This window comes from Heterodontus francisci, chromosome 3 (assembly GCF_036365525.1).
Source record: "Heterodontus francisci isolate sHetFra1 chromosome 3, sHetFra1.hap1, whole genome shotgun sequence".
NCBI classification, from domain to species: Eukaryota; Metazoa; Chordata; class Chondrichthyes; order Heterodontiformes; family Heterodontidae; genus Heterodontus; species Heterodontus francisci.
Genome location: NC_090373.1, coordinates 146,680,325 through 146,699,155, shown reverse-complemented (window position 1 = coordinate 146,699,155; position 18,831 = coordinate 146,680,325). Strand labels below are relative to the sequence as shown.

At 44.2% G+C, this 18,831-nt stretch overlaps 1 protein-coding gene across 2 annotated transcripts in view; it reads right to left on the bottom strand.

The window, feature by feature from the left end:
* The window catches only part of lca5 (lebercilin LCA5), a 143,380-nt gene that overhangs the window by 121,522 nt on the left and 3,027 nt on the right, over positions 1 to 18,831 (bottom strand). For both annotated transcript variants that reach the window (XM_068026758.1, XM_068026766.1), the window contains exon 2: positions 15,100 to 15,496. In XM_068026758.1, the coding sequence (XP_067882859.1) occupies positions 15,100 to 15,460 (361 nt within the window). In that variant the 5' untranslated portion in view covers positions 15,461 to 15,496. The remainder of the gene's footprint in view (positions 1 to 15,099; positions 15,497 to 18,831) is intronic.

Below are 18,831 nucleotides of genomic sequence, written 5' to 3'. Positions count from 1 at the left end.
GCGCACCCTCAGTACTACACTGGCATCACCCTAGATTATGTGGCCAACTCTTGAACCCACAACCTTCTGATTCAGATGCGAAAATGCTACCATGGATCCAAAGATGACACATGCATGGAAACTAAAGCTAACCTCAGGGCTACATCTCACCCTGACGCCAATTAAAATTCAAGGAAATATTTGCCAGTATAAAAACTGTCAGATTGACTTGCAACATGAAATCCTGGTCATTGCTAAGAAAATGCTTCCATTATTTTTAATATTTTTTTTGAGAACTTGTGTTAAAACTGAAAAGATTCCATGCGGTTTTTTTTAAACTAAGACAGGACAAGATGTTGTTTGAAAGCTACCTGTGCTGGAGGCCACCTGTGATTTGGGCTCAGAAAACAGCAGAATCCTTGGTGACCTGAAAAATAATGATTACAGAGAAGCCACATGTCAAGGTTTATGGAGGTCAGGAGGTCGACTCACTGGGGTTTGAACATGGCTTTCGGTTAGTTAGTGACGTGAACTGTTTGAAGACAGTTGGGGTTTTCCTGCCAAGAAAAAAAAATCACCCAGCTCACCTCCCTCTCTACTTTTTTGAAGAAATCCTGCCAAGATTCAGTGTGGAAGAGCAAAAAGGTCCCTGGTGCCGTACAGCTGGAGGAAAAACCTTGATGCCACACTCCTCCTAGAAAGCCTACTAGAATAATTCTTGACATCTCCAGAATGGACTGCTTCTGAAACAAACCCAGTGATCCGTCTCTGCCAGACCGTAAAAGGGACAACTGACTTCCTTCCATATCTTTTTTTCGGCGAGAATTAGCAAATTATTTGGCCAAAGTAGTTTTTTTTGTAACGAACCTCTGCAGAATCAATTTTTGTATTTTTTTTCCTGTCTGTGTGTGGGTAGTTGGGGAATTTTCATATATTAATCTGTGTTAATGCTTTGCTTTGTTACTGGTTAAGTCTTGTTTTATAATAAACTGTTAATTTTGTTGTTTATTAAAGAAACCTGGTTGGTGTATTTTATTCTGGGATAAAAAAAAGTATATGATTGGCTGTATTGGTAACTGGGTAAACATTTAAATAGATGTTGTGACCTGTGGAGAAGTGGAACTAGGAGACAGTGCACCTCTCCCGCATCGGTCCTAACACTATCTCTCACATAGGGCTGCTCTCAAACTTGTACATCTGCTAAAAATTATATTTTTTATTTATATTTTCCAGTTATTCACCCTTTTGTCATCTGCGACTACTCCACTATCTCTCTGCCCTACTCTTGCACCCAATTGATAATGCCTTCTGTACTCTGCCACTCCTACCATATCTTCCTTTGGTACCTATATTCTACCCCATTTTCTGCATTGTTCCCAGCTATGGGGCAGAATTTTTGCCCTGATATGTGGGTGAGTAAGGAGGAGGACAGGCACGAAAATTAGCACCGCCAGCCAGAATGCCAGTTTGCTGTCGCCATTCGGACGGTCAGCAATTTTGCTCAGGAGGACGGAAGGCAGCACCCAGCAACCCACCCGATTCAGATCACTGACCAACTAATCTTGTTAACGAGTTTGTTGTCAGCTCATCAAGGGCCAGTTTGGAATTGTTGTGGGATCGCACAGGTTATGCAATGGATCAGGAACAGTCCAAGTGGAAGGAGGACCCAACACAGCAGGGAGCCAATCATGACCATTCAATTAGGTGGACATATAACAGGGTGCAGGGCTGAGAGGAGCACTCATGCATTGACCCACAGGTGCCATTTGAACAGAATAACTGGTGTGACGGAAATTACACCTGCCAAATGGAAACACATTAATTTTGTCACATGAAATACTGCTTGAGAACTTCTTTTACTGGGCACTGCAAATGACTTTAAAAAAGCAGAACTGGACAGCTAAAAAATGGTTGCACATTTGCATGAGAGACAGAAGGAAATTAACCAGTCTAGCTAGAACAATGGGAGTGCTCCCTGATTCAATTAGTGAGATTTGTTTTGCCAATAGGGGTAATCAAAAGACATCAACACCCCTTTGACTTTGTAAGAGCCAAACTCCACCCCCAACCATGTATGTCTTAAAGACCCTGAAATTCCAACACTCCTCCAGGAACTGTGGTTTCAAACAAAGAGATGGTCACATGACCTACCCTGCAGGGGTAAGGCTGAGGTTTTTTGAATTGTGCCTCAGAGTGAACAAAAGACTGCAATTGGACTGGCAGAGAAAAGTCTCTCTCTCTTTCCCTCCCTCTCCAGCAAAGTCCCAGGGAAACCACGGTGGCAGCTTCTAAACTTCTAGATTGCAGAACTTTACAGACGACCAACAAAAAGACAGACAAAACTTCTCCTGGACCTTCTAGTACCAGAGAAGCAAGCCTAAAATTGTGCACGTGGCCCCAGCAAGGACTCCAAGACTTTAACTTCTATCAAGGAGATTACCTTAATGACATTAAGGACAGTATTTGTGTTCTATTTATTATCAATTCTATTCAACCTCCAATTCCCCTCTGTATCTATTTGTATATGTGCGTGCCTCTCATCTGCATGTGAGCATGGATGCGTCAACTGGTATATGACAAGAGCTTTATGCATGTCTGCACTCATTATCCTGGCAGCTGCCATGACGCCTTCATCCTCCAGTGCTCCAGGGTACCGCAGCTCTTCATGTCACCACCAAAACTTGCATCTTTCTTATTCAAACTCAAGAAAATCTTTCAGATTGGTTCATTTGCAATTATATTTGAGAAACAGTGAGCAAGGGCTCACTGAGGTGGTAAGCTAAAATCACTGTGTTTCAAAAGATAAACCCTGTTACGGCCAAACCAGGGGAGAAGGGAGTATGAGACCTCTTGCTCACCTGTCGTAACACTGGTCTCTGCGCACTCTGTTACTGGGGTGGGGTGTGGAGTGGTGACCCTCCTGGGATCGCAGGTCATCGGTGGGGATCCAGTAAGCTGACTTAAACCAGGCAACAGTTGAACATGGCATTAAGGCAAAGTATCAGAAGATGCAAAGCCCCGGGCATGAGGAGGAGAGGAGTGGAATGAGGGGTAGGAAAGCAACAAAGGCCATACCCTCAGCAACAAGTATACCGTCAAAGCAGCAGCTATCTGGACATGTCAGAGAATCAATGCCACAGGAAACTGCAGATGGTAACTGAGATTTGTGCTCTCATTGACGAAGACCTCAGACCTTGAAGCACTGCTCACCATGCCCTGCAAGTAGCCATTAAAGTCACTGCAGTCTTGAACTTCTTTGCTTCTGGCTCTTTCCAAAGATCAGCAGTTGGCCTTGGTGCCATCTTTGAAGCAGGAGCATATTACTGCATCTCGCTGGTCACTGATGCCCTATTTATGAAAGCTGGGACGTGCATACAATTTTAAATAGATGGGGTCTCAGTCACAAAGGGCAGTGGGATTCGCTTCCATCACTGGATTCAAGCAGCTGCAGGGCATCAATTGCAGCCCTGTGGCCATCATGGTGCTGAGTGAGCAGCCACCGAGAGTCATCGACAGGAAATGCTTCCACTCCATAAACATTCAACTGGTATGCGACAAGAGCTTTATGCATGTCTGCACTCACTATCCTGGCAGCTGCCATGACGCATTCATCCTCCAGCGGTCCAAGGTACCGCAGCTCTTCATGTCACCACCAAAACTCCATGAATGGATTCTAGGGGATAAGGGATATCCCTTCAAGAGATAGCTACTCACACCTTTAGATGACCCCGAGGTGGAGATACAGAGGCTCTAAAGCCATCTGTTCATAAGGACCACCATTAAGCAAGCCATCAGGCTTCTAAAGATGCAGTTCCAGTGTCTGGACTGGACCAGTGGCACCCTAAGGTATACTCCTGCAAGAGTCAGCCGCATTACAGACCAAAGCTGTCCTCATCAAACACTCCCAGGCAGGTACAGCACGGAGTTAGGTTCGTGATGTCTCGGATCGTGTTTTTGGGATCCTTAATGGGGAGGGGGAGCAGCCCCAAGTCGTGGTCCACATAGGCACCAACGACATAGGTAGGAAGAGAGATGGGGATTTAAGACAGAAATTTAGGGAGCTAGGGTGGAAGCTTAGAGCAAGAACAAACAGAATTGTTATCTCTGGGTTGTTGCCCGTGCCACGTGATAGCGAAGCGAGGAATAGGGAGAGAGAGGAGTTGAACACGTGGCTGCAGGGATGGTGCAGGAGGGAGGGATTTGGTTTCCTGAATAATTGGGGCTCGTTCTGGGGTAGGTGGGACCTCTACAAACAGGATGGTCTTCACCTGAACCAGAGGGGTACCAATATCCTGGGGGGGAGGTTTGCTAGTGCTCTTCGGGGGGGTTTAAACTAATTCAGCAGGGGAATGGGAACCCAAATTGTAGTGCCAGTGTACAGGATGTTGAGAGTAGTGAGGTCAGGGATATGGTTACAAGGAAGCAAGAGGGCACTGGCAAGCAAGAACCTGGTTTAAAGTGTGTCTATTTCAACGCCAGGAGCATCCGGAATAAGGTGGGTGAGCTTGCAGCATGGGTTGGTACCTGGGATCTCGATGTAGTGGCCATTTCGGAGACATGGGTAGAGCAGGGGCAGGAATGGATGTTGCAGATTCCGAGATTTAGATGTTTCAGTAAGAACAGAGAAGATGGTAAAAGAGGGGGGGGTGTGGCATTGTTAATCAAGGAGAGTATTACAGCGACAGAAAGGACGTTTGAGGACTCGTCTACTGAGGTAGTATGGGCTGAGGTTAGAAACAGGAGAGGTGAGGTTACCCTGTTGGGAGTCTTTTATAGACCTCCGAATAGTTCCAGAGATGTAGAGGAAAGGATAGCGAAGATGATTCTCGACAGGGGTGAGAGTAACAGGGTAGTTGTTATGGGGGACTTTAACTTTCCAAATATCGACTGGAAATACTATAGTTCGAGTACTTTAGATGGGTCAGTTTTTGTCCAGTGTGTGCAGGAGGGTTTTCTGACACAGTATGTAGACAGGCCAACCAGGGGCGATGCCACATTGGATTTGGTACTGGGAAATGAACCCGGCCAGGTGTTAGATTTAGATGTAGGTGAGCACTTTGGTGACAGTGATCACAATTCGGTTAGGTTTACCTTAGCGATGGGCAGGGACAGGTATATACCGCAGGGCAAGAATTATAACTGGGGGAAAGGAAATTATGATGCGATTAGGCAAGATTTAGGATGCATAGAATGGGGAAGGAAACTGCAGGGGATGGGAACAATCGAAATGTGGAACTTATTCAAGGAGCAGCTACTGCGTGTCCTTGATAAGTATGTACCTGTGAGGCAGGGAGGAAGTTGTCGTGCGAGGGAGCCGTGGTTTACTAAAGAAGTTGAAGCGCTTGTCAAGAGGAAGAAGAAGGCTTATGTTAGGATGAGACGTGAAGGCTCAGTTAGGGCGCTTGAGAGCTACAAGCTAGCCAGGAAGGATCTAAAGGGAGAGCTAAGAAGAGCAAGGAGAGGACACGAGAAGTCATTGGTGGATCGGATCAGGGAAAACCCTAAGGCTTTCTATAGGTATATCAGGAATAAAAGAATGACTAGAGTTAGATTAGGGCCAATCAAGGATAGTAGTGGGAAGTTGTGTGTGGAATCAGAGGAGATAGGGGAAGTGTTAAATGAATATTTTGCGTCAGTATATACAGTAGAGAAAGAAAATGTTGTTGAGAATACTGAGATTCAGGCTACAAGGCTAGATGGGATTGAGGTTCACAAGGAGGAGGTGTTAGCAATTTTGGAAAGTGTGAAAATAGATAAGTCCCCTGGGCCAGATGGGATTTATCCTAGGATTCTCTGGGAAGCTAGGGAGGAGATTGCAGAGCCTTTGTCCTTGATCTTTATGTCGTCATTGTCGACAGGAATAGTGCCGGAAGACTGGAGGATTGCAAATGTTGTCCCCTTGTTCAAGAAGGGGAGTAGAGACAGCCCTGGTAATTATAGACCTGTGAGCCTCACTTCGGTTGTGGGTAAAATGTTGGAAAAGGTTATAAGAGACAGGATTTATAATCATCTTGAAAAGAATAAGTACATTAGAGATAGTCAGCACGGTTTTGTGACGGGTAGGTCGTGCCTCACAAACCTTATTGAGTTTTTCGAGAAGGTGACCAAACAGGTGGATGAGGGTAAAGCAGTGGATGTGGTGTATATGGATTTCAGTAAGGCGTTTGATAAGGTTCCCCACGGTAGGCTATTGCAGAAAATACGGAAGTATGGGGTTGAAGGTGATTTAGAGCTTTGGATCAGAAATTGGCTAGCTGAAAGAAGACAGAGGGTGGTGGTTGATGGCAAATGTTCATCCTGGAGTTTAGTTACTAGTGGTGTACCGCAAGGATCTGTTTTGGGGCCATTGCTGTTTGTCATTTTTATAAATGACCTGGAAGAGGGTGTAGAAGGGTGGGTTAGTAAATTTGCAGATGACACTAAGGTCGGTGGAGTTGTGGATAGTGCCGAAGGATGTTGCAGGGTACAGAGAGACATAGATAGGCTGCAGAGCTGGGCTGAGAGATGGCAAATGGAGTTTAATGCGGAAAAGTGTGAGGTGATTCACTTTGGAAGGAGTAACAGGAATGCAGAGTACTGGGCTAATGGGAAGATTCTTGTTAGTGTAGATGAGCAGAGAGATCTTGGTGTCCAGGTGCATAAATCCCTGAAGGTTGCTAACCAGGTTAATAGGGCTGTCAAGAAGGCATATGGTGTGTTAGCTTTTATTAGTAGGGGGGTCGAGTTTCGGAGCCACGAGGTCATGCTGCAGCTGTACAAGACTCTGGTGAGACCGCACCTGGAGTATTGCGTGCAGTTCTGGTCACCGCATTATAGAAAGGATGTGGAAGCTATGGAAAGGGTGCAGAGGAGATTTACTAGGATGTTGCCTGGTCTGGAGGGAAGGTCTTACGAGGAAAGGCTGAGGGACTTGAGGTTGTTTTCGTTGGAGAGAAGGAGGAGGAGAGGTGACTTAATAGAGACATATAAGATAATCAGAGGGTTAGATAGGGTGGATAGTGAGCGTCCTTTTCCTCGGATGGTGATGGCAAACACGAGGGGACATAGCTTCAAGTTGAGGGGTGATAGATATAGGACAGATGTGAGAGGTAGTTTCTTTACTCAGAGAGTAGTAAGGGCGTGGAATGCCCTGCCTGCAGCAGTAGTAGATTCGCCAACTTTAAGGGCATTTAAGTGGACATTGGATAGACACATGGATGAAAATGGAATAGTGTAGGTCAGATGGTTTCACAGCTCGGCGCAACATCGAGGGCCGAAGGGCCTGTACTGCGCTGTAATATTCTAATTCTAACAGCCCTCCAGAGAGGAGCGGACCTTGAAGAGAGTAAAGCACTAGATCGACACAATTCATCGAAAGTGGAGGAGGAAGATGCAGAGCAGAGAGGTTCTCATGCTGAGCAGGGAGGTGGCCGGGGCCAGCTCAGAGTCAAAGCTCTCATCAGGATGGCGTCAACATCAGGGCACATCTGATCCAGGCACATTTCACTTCAGCACTACTCAACCAGCAGAACTGAATGCTCTGGCACTCACTTTGATCTGCCTGTGAGAACACATCCATTGAAAACACAACCTTGATTAGATCCAGTCTTACCGCCAATGCATGGTGCACAGATCCGTCCCCATTCAAAGACCACAACTTTCCTTCAGCACTTCGACCGTCTTTTGCAGTCCTGCCATTAAAGAATGGAAGCTCACATGTCGGGGATCATGGCTCAACATTTCCAGTGTTATGAATATATTACAACATACACATTAACAAGTGAAATAAACCTCAGTGAACCACTCAGTGTTATGACCAACAAGGTGGCCTTCACTCTTGGCCACTTCTACACAGTGTTCCCCTTGCAGCCTCAAATTAGGCAAAGGCAGCCTGCTCACATGTGCCAGCCAGCCACTGAGATACAAATGGCAGTCGTCCTCGTCGTGGAGATGCCAATGGGAGCACCTTCAGAGGCTTCTGCACTGGCATTAATGAGGGTCAGCCTCTGTCACACGGCTCTGCTGCATAGTTGGTTCTGAAATCTCAGAGATCAAGGAGGCTGAGGATGACGATGGAATGCTGTGAGAGATAGCACCCTCATCCTCATTAGTGACTGCCTCAGCCCTTGGATGGAGGTCTGGATCACCGAAGGGGTCCACCACCTGTGGCACAATGGGAATCCGTTACATGCCTCTTTGTGCCATTAGCGCCACTGACCCATCAATGCTACAGAGCGTTGTATGCATTCTGTGCATGTCAGCGTGCTATTCCTGCATTTATTCAGTTGGCCGCATATGGCTCTCCATGTGGTTGTCCATTCTCTCAATGAAGGAGCTCATGAGTTCAAAGCCCATGGTGGTGTACGAGCTTAATGGACTCTTACATTCCAAACCCATGACCCGGCACTGCCTCAGGGAACTCCAGCACGTGGGTACTCATCTCATGCTGCTGCTCAAAGTAGAGCCGCCTTCTTGTGACTCCCTGGACCCTGCATCTGTGCCAGCTGAACATGGCTATATCTGTCCTCCATCCTCTAAGGAAGACTGCCCATAGCTGCCTCTGGCTCCTGCTGACTAGTGCTGTGCTCTTCACCCAGTGCCACACTTTTTAACTGCAGGCAAGGACCCACCAATGTGAATGTATCTGCGTTGGTGGAGGGTGCACTTTAATGATGTGGCAATGCTGGTTAGGTTTCTTCAAAGGCTTCCAGCGATGCTGCTGCTCTGGCATCCTCCCCTCCACAACTGACACAAGGAGATTTTGAGAACTTGCCTGTGACAGTGAAAACTCTGCAGAGCTGAGGCTTCCCAGTGCAGCTGAGGCACTGGCATTGTCAGATGGGAAGGAGTGCATTCAATCCCCTTCATTTACATATTTCAATATCTTTTCACCCTCTCCTCCATGTATTCCCATCTCTCCATCGCCCACATAGTCATGCGGGACCACCCTGCAACTTTCTTTGCAGCTGCCTCCACAGCGGTGAGGATGGCGAGCTGGAGCACTCTTCTTCCAACGCGCACCATCTCCTGTGAATTTATAGAGTGAATTATTCCTTCTTCTCCTGCAAGGACAAAAGAGAGATAAATAAGGCAATGCTGGCCTCTTTCACCAATGCCAGCAGCTCATTTAAATAAGAAGCTGAATGCATCAGTGCTGCCAGGTCCTCAAAACAGCACTAGGGCTCTGGACCTTGCTGATGGGTCAGTAATTACCCCAAGCACACATTTCTCCCTTGTACAGGAGCACCATGCTTAGCTGGTGTGTCTGCTGGTGGCTGCAAACCTGGAGGCCTGTCAGCTGGGTCTTGCGTTGCACTCACCTTGCCAGAGCAATGGTTATTAAATCTTTTGCGGCACTGCACCCAGTTCCTCTGGACAACACTTACGCTGCTGACATTTTTTACCGCTTCCAGTCTTGCCTGCTTTGTTTGGCTGGGTGGTCTTCTCCTGCCACCTTCCGGGAACAAGACCCCCTCGTCTCTCTCGTACTGCCTCCAACATAACCTCAAGGACTGCATTGGTAAACCATGGGGCATCCCTACCACGAGTGCTGGGCCTCTACTTTTCTTCCTGCTGAGTTCAGACTTCCACAGCTGTGCAAGAATGCTGTCGCTGTAATGGTAGCTAGAATGACTTTAAAATGGGCCTGTAATCCTGCCTCTGTCCCACGCCCGCTGTCGCTAATTGGCCGCCAAACCAGCCCTCAAGCCAACTAACTGCTGACCTCGGGAAAAATTGTGGGCTGTGACTACTTCCCCCCCGGCCTTGCAATACCTCACCAACCACTTGCCTCTCTCTTGGCCACATATCACAGCTAGAGCCTTTGGTGACTTACCTCTTGTGCGTTACTGCCTCCCGGTGCCAGCCTTTGTATTTTTTCCCTTTTTGCATTTATAACATTTTAATGGAAGTGATCCAAAGTGCTTTAGAACAACCTACATATATGATGCCCTTAAGCAGAACTAACACGTATATATTAAAGAGAAATTGCGTTTGACAAATCTGTTAAGAGTATTTTGAGGATGTAACTGGTAAGATGGATCGGGGGAACCAATGGATGTAGTGCATTTAGATTTTCAGAAAGCACTCGAAGGTGCCACACAAAAGGTTATTATACAAAATTAGGACGCATAGGATTTGGGGGAAATACATGAACTAATCCTCAATCTATGCTAATGGACAGAAAATAGAGTAGGAATAAAACGGGACATTTTCAGGTTGGCAAGCTGTAACTAGCGGCATACCGCAAGGATCAGTGCTTGGGCCTCAGCTATTTACAATCTAGATGAATGAGTCAGACGAGTGGACTGAGCATAATATATCCAAGTTTGCTGACTATACAAAGTTAGATGGGAAAGTGAGCAATAAGGACACAAAGAGGCTGCATAGGGATATAGACAGGTTGGGTGAGTGGGCTAGAACATGGCAGATGGAATAAAATGTGACAAAGTGTGAAGTATCCGCTTTGGTAGGTAAAATCTAAAAAAAAATGAATTTTTTTGAAAGGTGAGATACTGGGAGATGTTTGCATTCAGAGGGACCTGGGTCGTCTTATATGAATCACAGAAAGTTAACATGCTGATATAGCAAGCAATTAGGAAGGCAAATGGCATGTTAGCTTTACATAGAGATTAGAGTATAACAGTGATGAAGGCTTACTATGATTATTCAGGGAACTGGTAAGGCCACACCTGGTGTACTGCGTACAATTTTGGTCTCCTTACCCAAGTACATAAAGTGCAATGAAGGTTCACTAGACTGGTTCCTGGGATGAAAGGATTGTCTTGAGGAGAGATTGAGTAATCTAGGCCTATATTCTATGGAGTTTAGAAGAATGAGAGGTAACCTAATTGAAACGTTAAATTCTTAAAGAGCTTGACAGAGTACATAGTTAGAAAAAGTTGCCCCAGCTGGGGAATCTAGAACATGGGGGCACAGTCTCAGAATAAGGAGTCAACCATTTAGGACTGAGATGGTGAGAAATTTCTTCACTCAAAAGGGTTGTGAATCTTTGCAATTCTCTACCCTGACAGCAGTGGATGCTCAGTCACTGAGTATATTCAAGATAGACGTCGATAGAGTTTTGGGTACTAAAGGAAATTAAGGGATATGGCGATAGTAGGGGAATGTGAAGTTGAGGTAAATCAGTCATGGTCTAATTGAATGGTGAAGCAGGCTCGAAGGGCCAAACAGCCTACTCCTGCTCCTATTTTTTTTTATGTTCAATGGAGTAAAATGCCCATGGTGCTTCTCAGTTGCATTAACAAAATTAACAATGAGCCACATGAAGAAATATTAGGAAGGTGATCAAAAGTCTAATAAAGAGATAACTTAGAAAGGAGAGAGAGAAAAAAAAAAAGAAAAAAAAGAGAGGGAGGGAATAGCAGAGCTTCAGGCCTAGGTAGTTGAAGACAGGCCAACAATGGTGGAATGATGAAAATCAGGGATGCACAAGAGACTAGAAATGGAGGAAAGCAGAGATCACGGGTGATTGTAGGGGCTGGAGGAGGTTACAGAGATAGAGACGGTTGAGGTCACAAAGAGATTTGAAGACAAAAATAATAATTTTAAAATCGAGGTGTTGCTGAACCAAGAGTAAGATATGGCATGCTCAGACATTGGCAGCTGTGCTTCAGCTGCCTGGACCCTAAGCTCTTTAATTCCCTCCCTAAACCGCTACTTCTCTCTTCTCCTTTAAGACAGTCCTTAAAACCTACCTTTTTGGCCAAGCTTTTGGTCAGCTGTCCTCCCTGTGTGGCCTAGTGTCAAATTTTGTTCGATAACACTCCTGTGAAACATCTTGGGATATTTAACTATTTAAAAGGTGCTATTAAAATAGGAACATAGGAAGGTATAGTTCCGCCATACAATGAGATAAACAATGATCTGTATCCTAACTCCATTTACCCACCTTGGCTCCATATCCCTAAATACCCTTGGCTAGCAAATATCTAGCAACTTCAGACTTAAAATTAATTAAGCTTGCATCTACTACTTTTTGTGGAAGAGAGTTCCATATTTCTACCACCATTTGTGTGGAGAAGTGTTTCCTGACTTCTCTACTGAATGGTCTGGCTCTGACTTTAAGGATGCGCCTCCTTGTTCCAGACTCTCCAACCTGCTGAAAAAACCTGTCTCTATCTACTCTATCAATTCCTTTCAAAATCCTAAAAACCTCATCAGTCCTTAACTTTCTATATTGCAAGGAATATAAGGGTGTTTTATGCATAATTTAAACTTAGGAGGCCTGACAATATTAGAGTCATAGAGAGATACAGCACTGAAACAGGCCCTTTGGCCTACCGAGTCTGTGCCGACCATCAACCACCCATTTATACTAATCCTACATTAATCCCATATTCCCTACCACATCCCCACCTTCCCTCAATTCTCCTACCACCTACCTATACTAGGGGCAATTTACAATGGCCAATTTACCTATCAACCTGCAAGTCTTTGGTTGTGGGAGGAAACCAGAGCACCCGGCAGAAACCCACGTGGTCACAGGGAGAACTTGCAAACTCCGCACAGGCAGTACCCAGAACCGAACCCGGGTCGCTGGAGCTGTGAGGCTGCGGTGCTAACCACTGCGCCACCCAATTATGTTGAATTTGTGCTGCATGCCTTCCAAGATCAATATATCCTTTCTATAATGTGGTGCCCAGAACTGTATGCAGTATTCCAGATGTGGTCTTACCAGAGCTTTATATAGCTGTAGCAAAATTTCCTCCTCTTTATCTTCTAGACCCCTAGATATAAAGGCTAACATTCCATTATCTTTTTATACACGATCACTACATTTTAATGATCTATGTAGATCTCTTGGAACTTGTCTAAATCTCTTGAGACTTTCTCTGTGCCTAACTTTTCACCGATCAATACTCGGATGCATCTTTTTTGGTCCAAAATGGATGACCTCACACTCACCTGCATTTAAATTTGCCACCTCATCAATGTTTGTTTGTAATTTTATGCTCCGGTCCACATTACTTACTATGCCACCAATCTGTGTGCTTGTGGTAAGCGCAGTTATATGGCTCTCTATTGTGTTAACTAAAGTCATTAACAAATATAGTGAACCGTTGAAGCCCCATTACAGATCTTTGTAGGACACCACTAGTCACTTTTTTTCCAGTTACAGTGCATATCCATTAACCTTACTCTGTATTCTACCACCTAACTAGACTCCTAGCCAGATGAATGATTTGGCTTCAATTCCATGAGCTTTAATTTTAGGAACAGTCTCTTATGTGGAACCTTATTGAATGCTTTCTGTAAGTCCATTAAAAGTATATCCATAGACAGTTGTGATTTCTTTATTTTCATTTGCAACATTACCCATTTCTGTTTTTAAAGGGTCCAACATTATCCTTTTTCTTCTAATTAGTAGTAATAGTAAAAAACAGTTTTGTTTTAATCTGGATATCCCTCAAATTTTTTTTTCTATTCCCTCCTTGCATTCCTTTTCTGCAGCTCTTACTACCTCTTTTTGTCTTTCTTTGCTGTTCTTTATATCTCTCACAATCCCCTGAATTTATACTATTATTTGCACTTTTATATGCTGTTAGTTTTATGTTACCTCTCACCTCTTTTGTCGATCATGGCTGTTTTATTTGCGAAGAGCTCTTCCCCCATTAGGTTAGAACTGGACACAGTACTCTGACTACTGAATTGTAAAGCCTTAGTGTAACTTCCATAGATTTCTACTCTAATATTCACTCTATGTGTCACAATAACAACTTAAATGTATATAGTGCCTTTAAAGCAATAAAACGTCCCAAGACACTTTACAGAAGCATTATAAAACCAAGTATGACACCGAGCCACAAGAGGAGATTATAAGGTCAGATGACCAAAAGCTTGGTCAAAGACGTTGGTTTTAAGGAGTGTCTTAAAAGAGGAAAGCAAGGTAGAGAGGCGGAGAGGTTTGGGAAGGGTATTATTCCAAATCTTGGGGCCAACAACTGAAGGCGCAGCCACCAATGGTGAAGCAATTAAAATCAGGGATGCACAAGAGGCCAGAATTAGAGGAGCAAAGATAATTGGAGGATTGTGGGGCTGCAGGCGATTACAGAGATCAGGAGGCTGAGGCCACGGAGGGATTTGCAAACGAGGGTGAACATTTTAAAATCAAGACGTTGCTTGACCAGGAGCCAACGTAGGTCAGTGAGTACAAGGGTGATAGTGGAACGGGACTTGGTGCAAGTTAAAACACAAGCAGCAGTTTTGGATGACCTCAAGTTTATGGAGAGTAGAATGTGGGAGACCAGCTAGGAGTACGCTGGAATAGTCAAGTCTAGAGGTAACAAAGGCATGAATTATTAGCATTCTTTTAGGGGTTTTTTTGCTTCACTACATTGTTTCTGATTCAATTACAATCAAGACATTCATTGTAAATACAGGATACATTTTTTTGACTAATGTGCATTACTGCACATTTCTCAGTATTAGCATGTCAGTTAGTTGCCCAACTGGTAATGAATCTAACGTGTTCTACAGGTCTTGAGCTGCACCCTTAGCTTCTACTGCTCCTGCTAATTTAGGGTTATCAGAACGGAAATCAATTTTGGGATTCATGTCATTTATGCAAATTATAAACAATACAGGACCATATATTCAACACCTCAATTAGTGTGAGATTATAATTTTATTAATGCACCGAAGAAATCCCAAATTATCTGGATGCAATTTTAAAAGGGATATTCTGACTCTTCGCATGTGTGCATAGACAGTACTAGGCAAATGCATAATTCAGGGATGATTTGAAGACACAATTTTATTCTACCAATGAGTAAACAGTCAGGGATGTCTTCTACAGAACAGGACAGCAAAACTTACACGTCTCCCCTGAATACTCTCGGTTTTCCATTTTTTAAACCAACTTCTTGTTCAATCGTTATACTACCCTGGATTCTTTAGTTAAGTATCGTTCACATCAAACTTTTCAGACATCGAAAGTCCAAAAGACAGTAAATGTAGGGAATTCCACTATTAATCAGGTCAAAGAGCTTCTTCAGAATGACTCTCCTAAATCCATATTGGCTTTTTTAAAAACATAATGTTATACCAATAGTAATTTATCTCAACATTCTGCTCAAAAATGATTTAACTCCATGTTTACAAAAAAATTAACAAGCTTACCTCGATCATGGCTAGGACTGCCAGACTTTTGTTTTACTTGTCCCTTTCTCTTTGGACTAGGTGTTCTAGATCTGGAGTTTTCTGAACAACATGGATCAGTTGTATATGACGAATCATCATAATCTTCTGAATAATAAGAGTCACTATTTTTATCATAGTCGATGTTCTTTTTAGTCTTCCCTTGATCCCTCATTGCACTTTCACGGCTTTGAGGTGGTTTGATTTTCTTGTCTTTGTCACAAAATGAGTTATCACCATTTATTACAAACTTTTTTTGTGGACTAGCTCTACTAGAGTGTAGACTTCGTTCAGCTTCTGAATCTACTGTAATGTCTTCAAAGTATTCATTTTGGGAATCCATGTTGGTCCAAGCAAGCTCTCATCCACAACTTTTGGGCTTAAAGAAAATAAACAATTTTTCAGTGAGTTAAATGCAATCCTTTACATTCTTATCAAAGGAAGGCAATGCAGTCCTGAGAATTGGAACTCTTCCCTTTCTTTGCCTCTTACTATTGCATTTAGCCTATAACTTGAATAACTTGAAGATAGACAAGTCTCCCGGGCCTGACGGGGTATATCCAAGGATGTTATGGGAAGCAAGGGATGAAATTGCAGAGCCGCTGGCAATGATCTTTTCATCTTCTCTGCTGACGGGGGTGGTACCAGGTGATTGGAGGGTGGCAAATGTTGTGCCCCTGTTCAAGAAAGGGAATAGGAACAACCCTGGGAATTACAGGCCAGTTAGTCTTACTTCGGTGGTAGGCAAGTTGATGGAAAAGGTGCTGAGGGATAGGATTTATGAGCATCTGGAAAGACACTGCTTGATTCGGGACAGTCAGCACGGTTTTGTGAGGGGTAGGTCTTGCCTCACAAGCCTGATTGAATTCTTTGAGCAGGTGACCAAGCAAGTGGATGAGGGTAAACCAGTGGATGTGGTGTACATGGATTTTAGTAAGGCATTTGATAAGGTCCCCCATGGTAGACTTATGGAGAAAGTCAGGAGGCATGGGATAGTGGGGAATGTGGCCAGTTGGATTAAGAATTGGCTAACTGATAGAAGGCAGAGAGTGGTCTTAGATGGTAAATACTCAGCCTGGAGCCCAGTTACCAGTGGCGTGCCACAGGGATCAGTTCTGGGTCCTCTCCTGTTTGTGATTTTTGTTAACGACTTGGATGAGGAAGTCGAAGGGTGGGTCAGTAAATTTGCAGATGATACAAAGGTTGGTGGAGTTGTGGATACCGAGGAGGGCTATTGTCGTCTGCAAAGGGACTTGGATAGGTTGCAGTGCTGGGCTGAAAAGTGGCAGATGGAGTTTAACCCTGAAAAGTGTGAGGTCGTCCATTTTGGAAGGACAAACATGAATGCAAAATACTGGGTTAACGGTAGGGTTCTTGGGCATGTGGAGGAGCAGAGAGACCTTGGGGTCTATGTGCATAGATCATTGAAAGTTGCAACTCAAGTGGATAGGGCTGTGAAGAAGGCATATGGGGTGTTAGCGTTCATTAGCAGAGGGATTGAATTTAAGAGCCGTGAGGTGATGATGCAGCTGTACAGGACCTTGGTAAGGCCTCATTTGGAGTACTGTGTGCAGTTCTGGTCGCCTCATTTTAGGAAGGATGTGGAAGCCTTGGAGAGGGTGCAGAGGAGATTTACCAGGATGTTGCCTGGAATGGAGAATAAGTCTTACGAGGAAAGGCTGAACATTCTAGGCCTCTTCTCATTAGAAAGGAGAAGGATGAGGGGTGACATGATAGAGGTTTATAAGATGATCAGGGGAATAGATAGGGTAGACAGTCAGAAACTTTTTCCCCGGGTGGAGCAAAGCGTTACAAGGGGTCATAAATTTAAGGTGAAGGGTGGGAGATATAAGGGGGATGTCAGGGGAAGGTTCTTTACCCAGAGAGTGGTCGAGGCATGGAATGCCTTGCCCGGGGACGTTGTTGAGTCAGAAACTTTAGGGACTTTCAAAAGGCTTTTGGATAGGTATATGGATAAAGGAGAATGATGGGGTATAGATTAAATTGTCCTTGACAGAGGACAAAGGATCGGCACAACATTGTGGGCCGAAGGGCCTGTTCTGTGCTGTATGTTCTATGTTCTATGTTCTAAACCAGGGACAGCATAGACTAAAAGCCCCCCTGCCCAACCCCACTGATAAAGAACCATACTTGTCATTCCCTAACTTTACTTGTGTGATTCCATTTTGCACAACATCTATTCTACGACAGTCTGGATAAGATGACAGAAACATGATAAAATTACAGGCATTTTCATGTCTATAATCTTCCACTTACGACACTCAATAGCAGCGAGTGAAAATTTTTATCTGTCTGGTAAGGATCAAACACAATAAATATACAAAAGAAATGCTCGCTCGAGATTGATGCTGAAACATACTGTTACTTACAGCAATATTGAAGTACGACATGAAGAATGATAAAATCAGAGGGTCTAAATTTCAGAGAAGCAATTTATAACTCAAACTTTGAACATATAGTACAATTGATGAATAATAGTACAATTGATGAAATTCTGTGCAACACTTTGAATCATAAAATGTCAATTTTCCAGCTACATTAAAATACTTTTGTGCGTTAGAGCCAGGGTTTCTACAGAGTAGACAGAAAAGCACTTGCATTGCAGGCCTTAAATTACTAATTTTCCTGCACTGCATTGTGCTGTTAACACAAAGATTGAACTAGTTAAGTGCACCCCTAATTTTTAATGCATTTTTAGACATTGAACCTTTCTCTGGCAAATCACTCTGTTAGTAACTAGCATGAAAAAATGATAGACCTACCAGCAAGGACTTTTTAAACAAAAACATGCATATAGAAGGAAGATCACTCAATACTGAAGATTGCACTGCAGTCCCACAAAGTGCCCCAAGAGAGTCTCACCTGTTTTCATTTTCCTGCATTACAACAACATGCCGTTACATAGCAACTTTAATGTGGTAAAACATCCCAAGGCACTTCACAGCAGCATTATCAAACAAAATTTGACACAGAGTGATTATTAAGACAGGTGACCAAACGATTGGTTGAAGAGTCAGTTTTACGACAGGTCTTAAAGGAGGAGAGGTGCCGATGCCGAGAGGATTAGGGAGGGAATTCCAGAACTTGGGCCTAGGCAGCCGAAGGCACAGAGACCAATGGTGGACCGATGAGAATCAAGGGTGCACATGAGACCAGAATAGGAAGAGCGCTGAGATCCTGGATGGTTGCAGGTCTGGAGGAGGTTGTTGAGATAGGGAGCGGCGAGACCATGGAATGAATTGAACACAAGGATGAGATTTAAAAATCGAAGTACTGCTGGACCAGAAACCAATGTAGGTCAGTTAGCACAGGGGTGATCGAGTGAACAGGATTAGATGCAAGGTAGGATACGGGCAGCAGAGCTTTGGAAGAGCTGAAGTTTGGAGAAGATAGGAGGCCAGGCAAGAGAGCTCTGGAATAATCAAATCTGGAGGTGACAAAGGTAGGAATGGGGATTTCAGCAGCCAAAGGTCTGACGCAGGAGTGGAGATGGGCAATTTTACAGAGGTGGAAGGATGATGGAGAGGATATGGGGCCAGAAGTTCAACTCAGGGTCAAATAGGATGCCGAGGTTGCGAACAGCTTGTTCAGCCTCAGATAATGGCCAGGGAGGAGGATGGAGTAAGTGATTAGGAAAGGAGTCTGTGGCAGGGACTGAAAACAACGTTTGATCGGAGGAAATTAAGCATGATT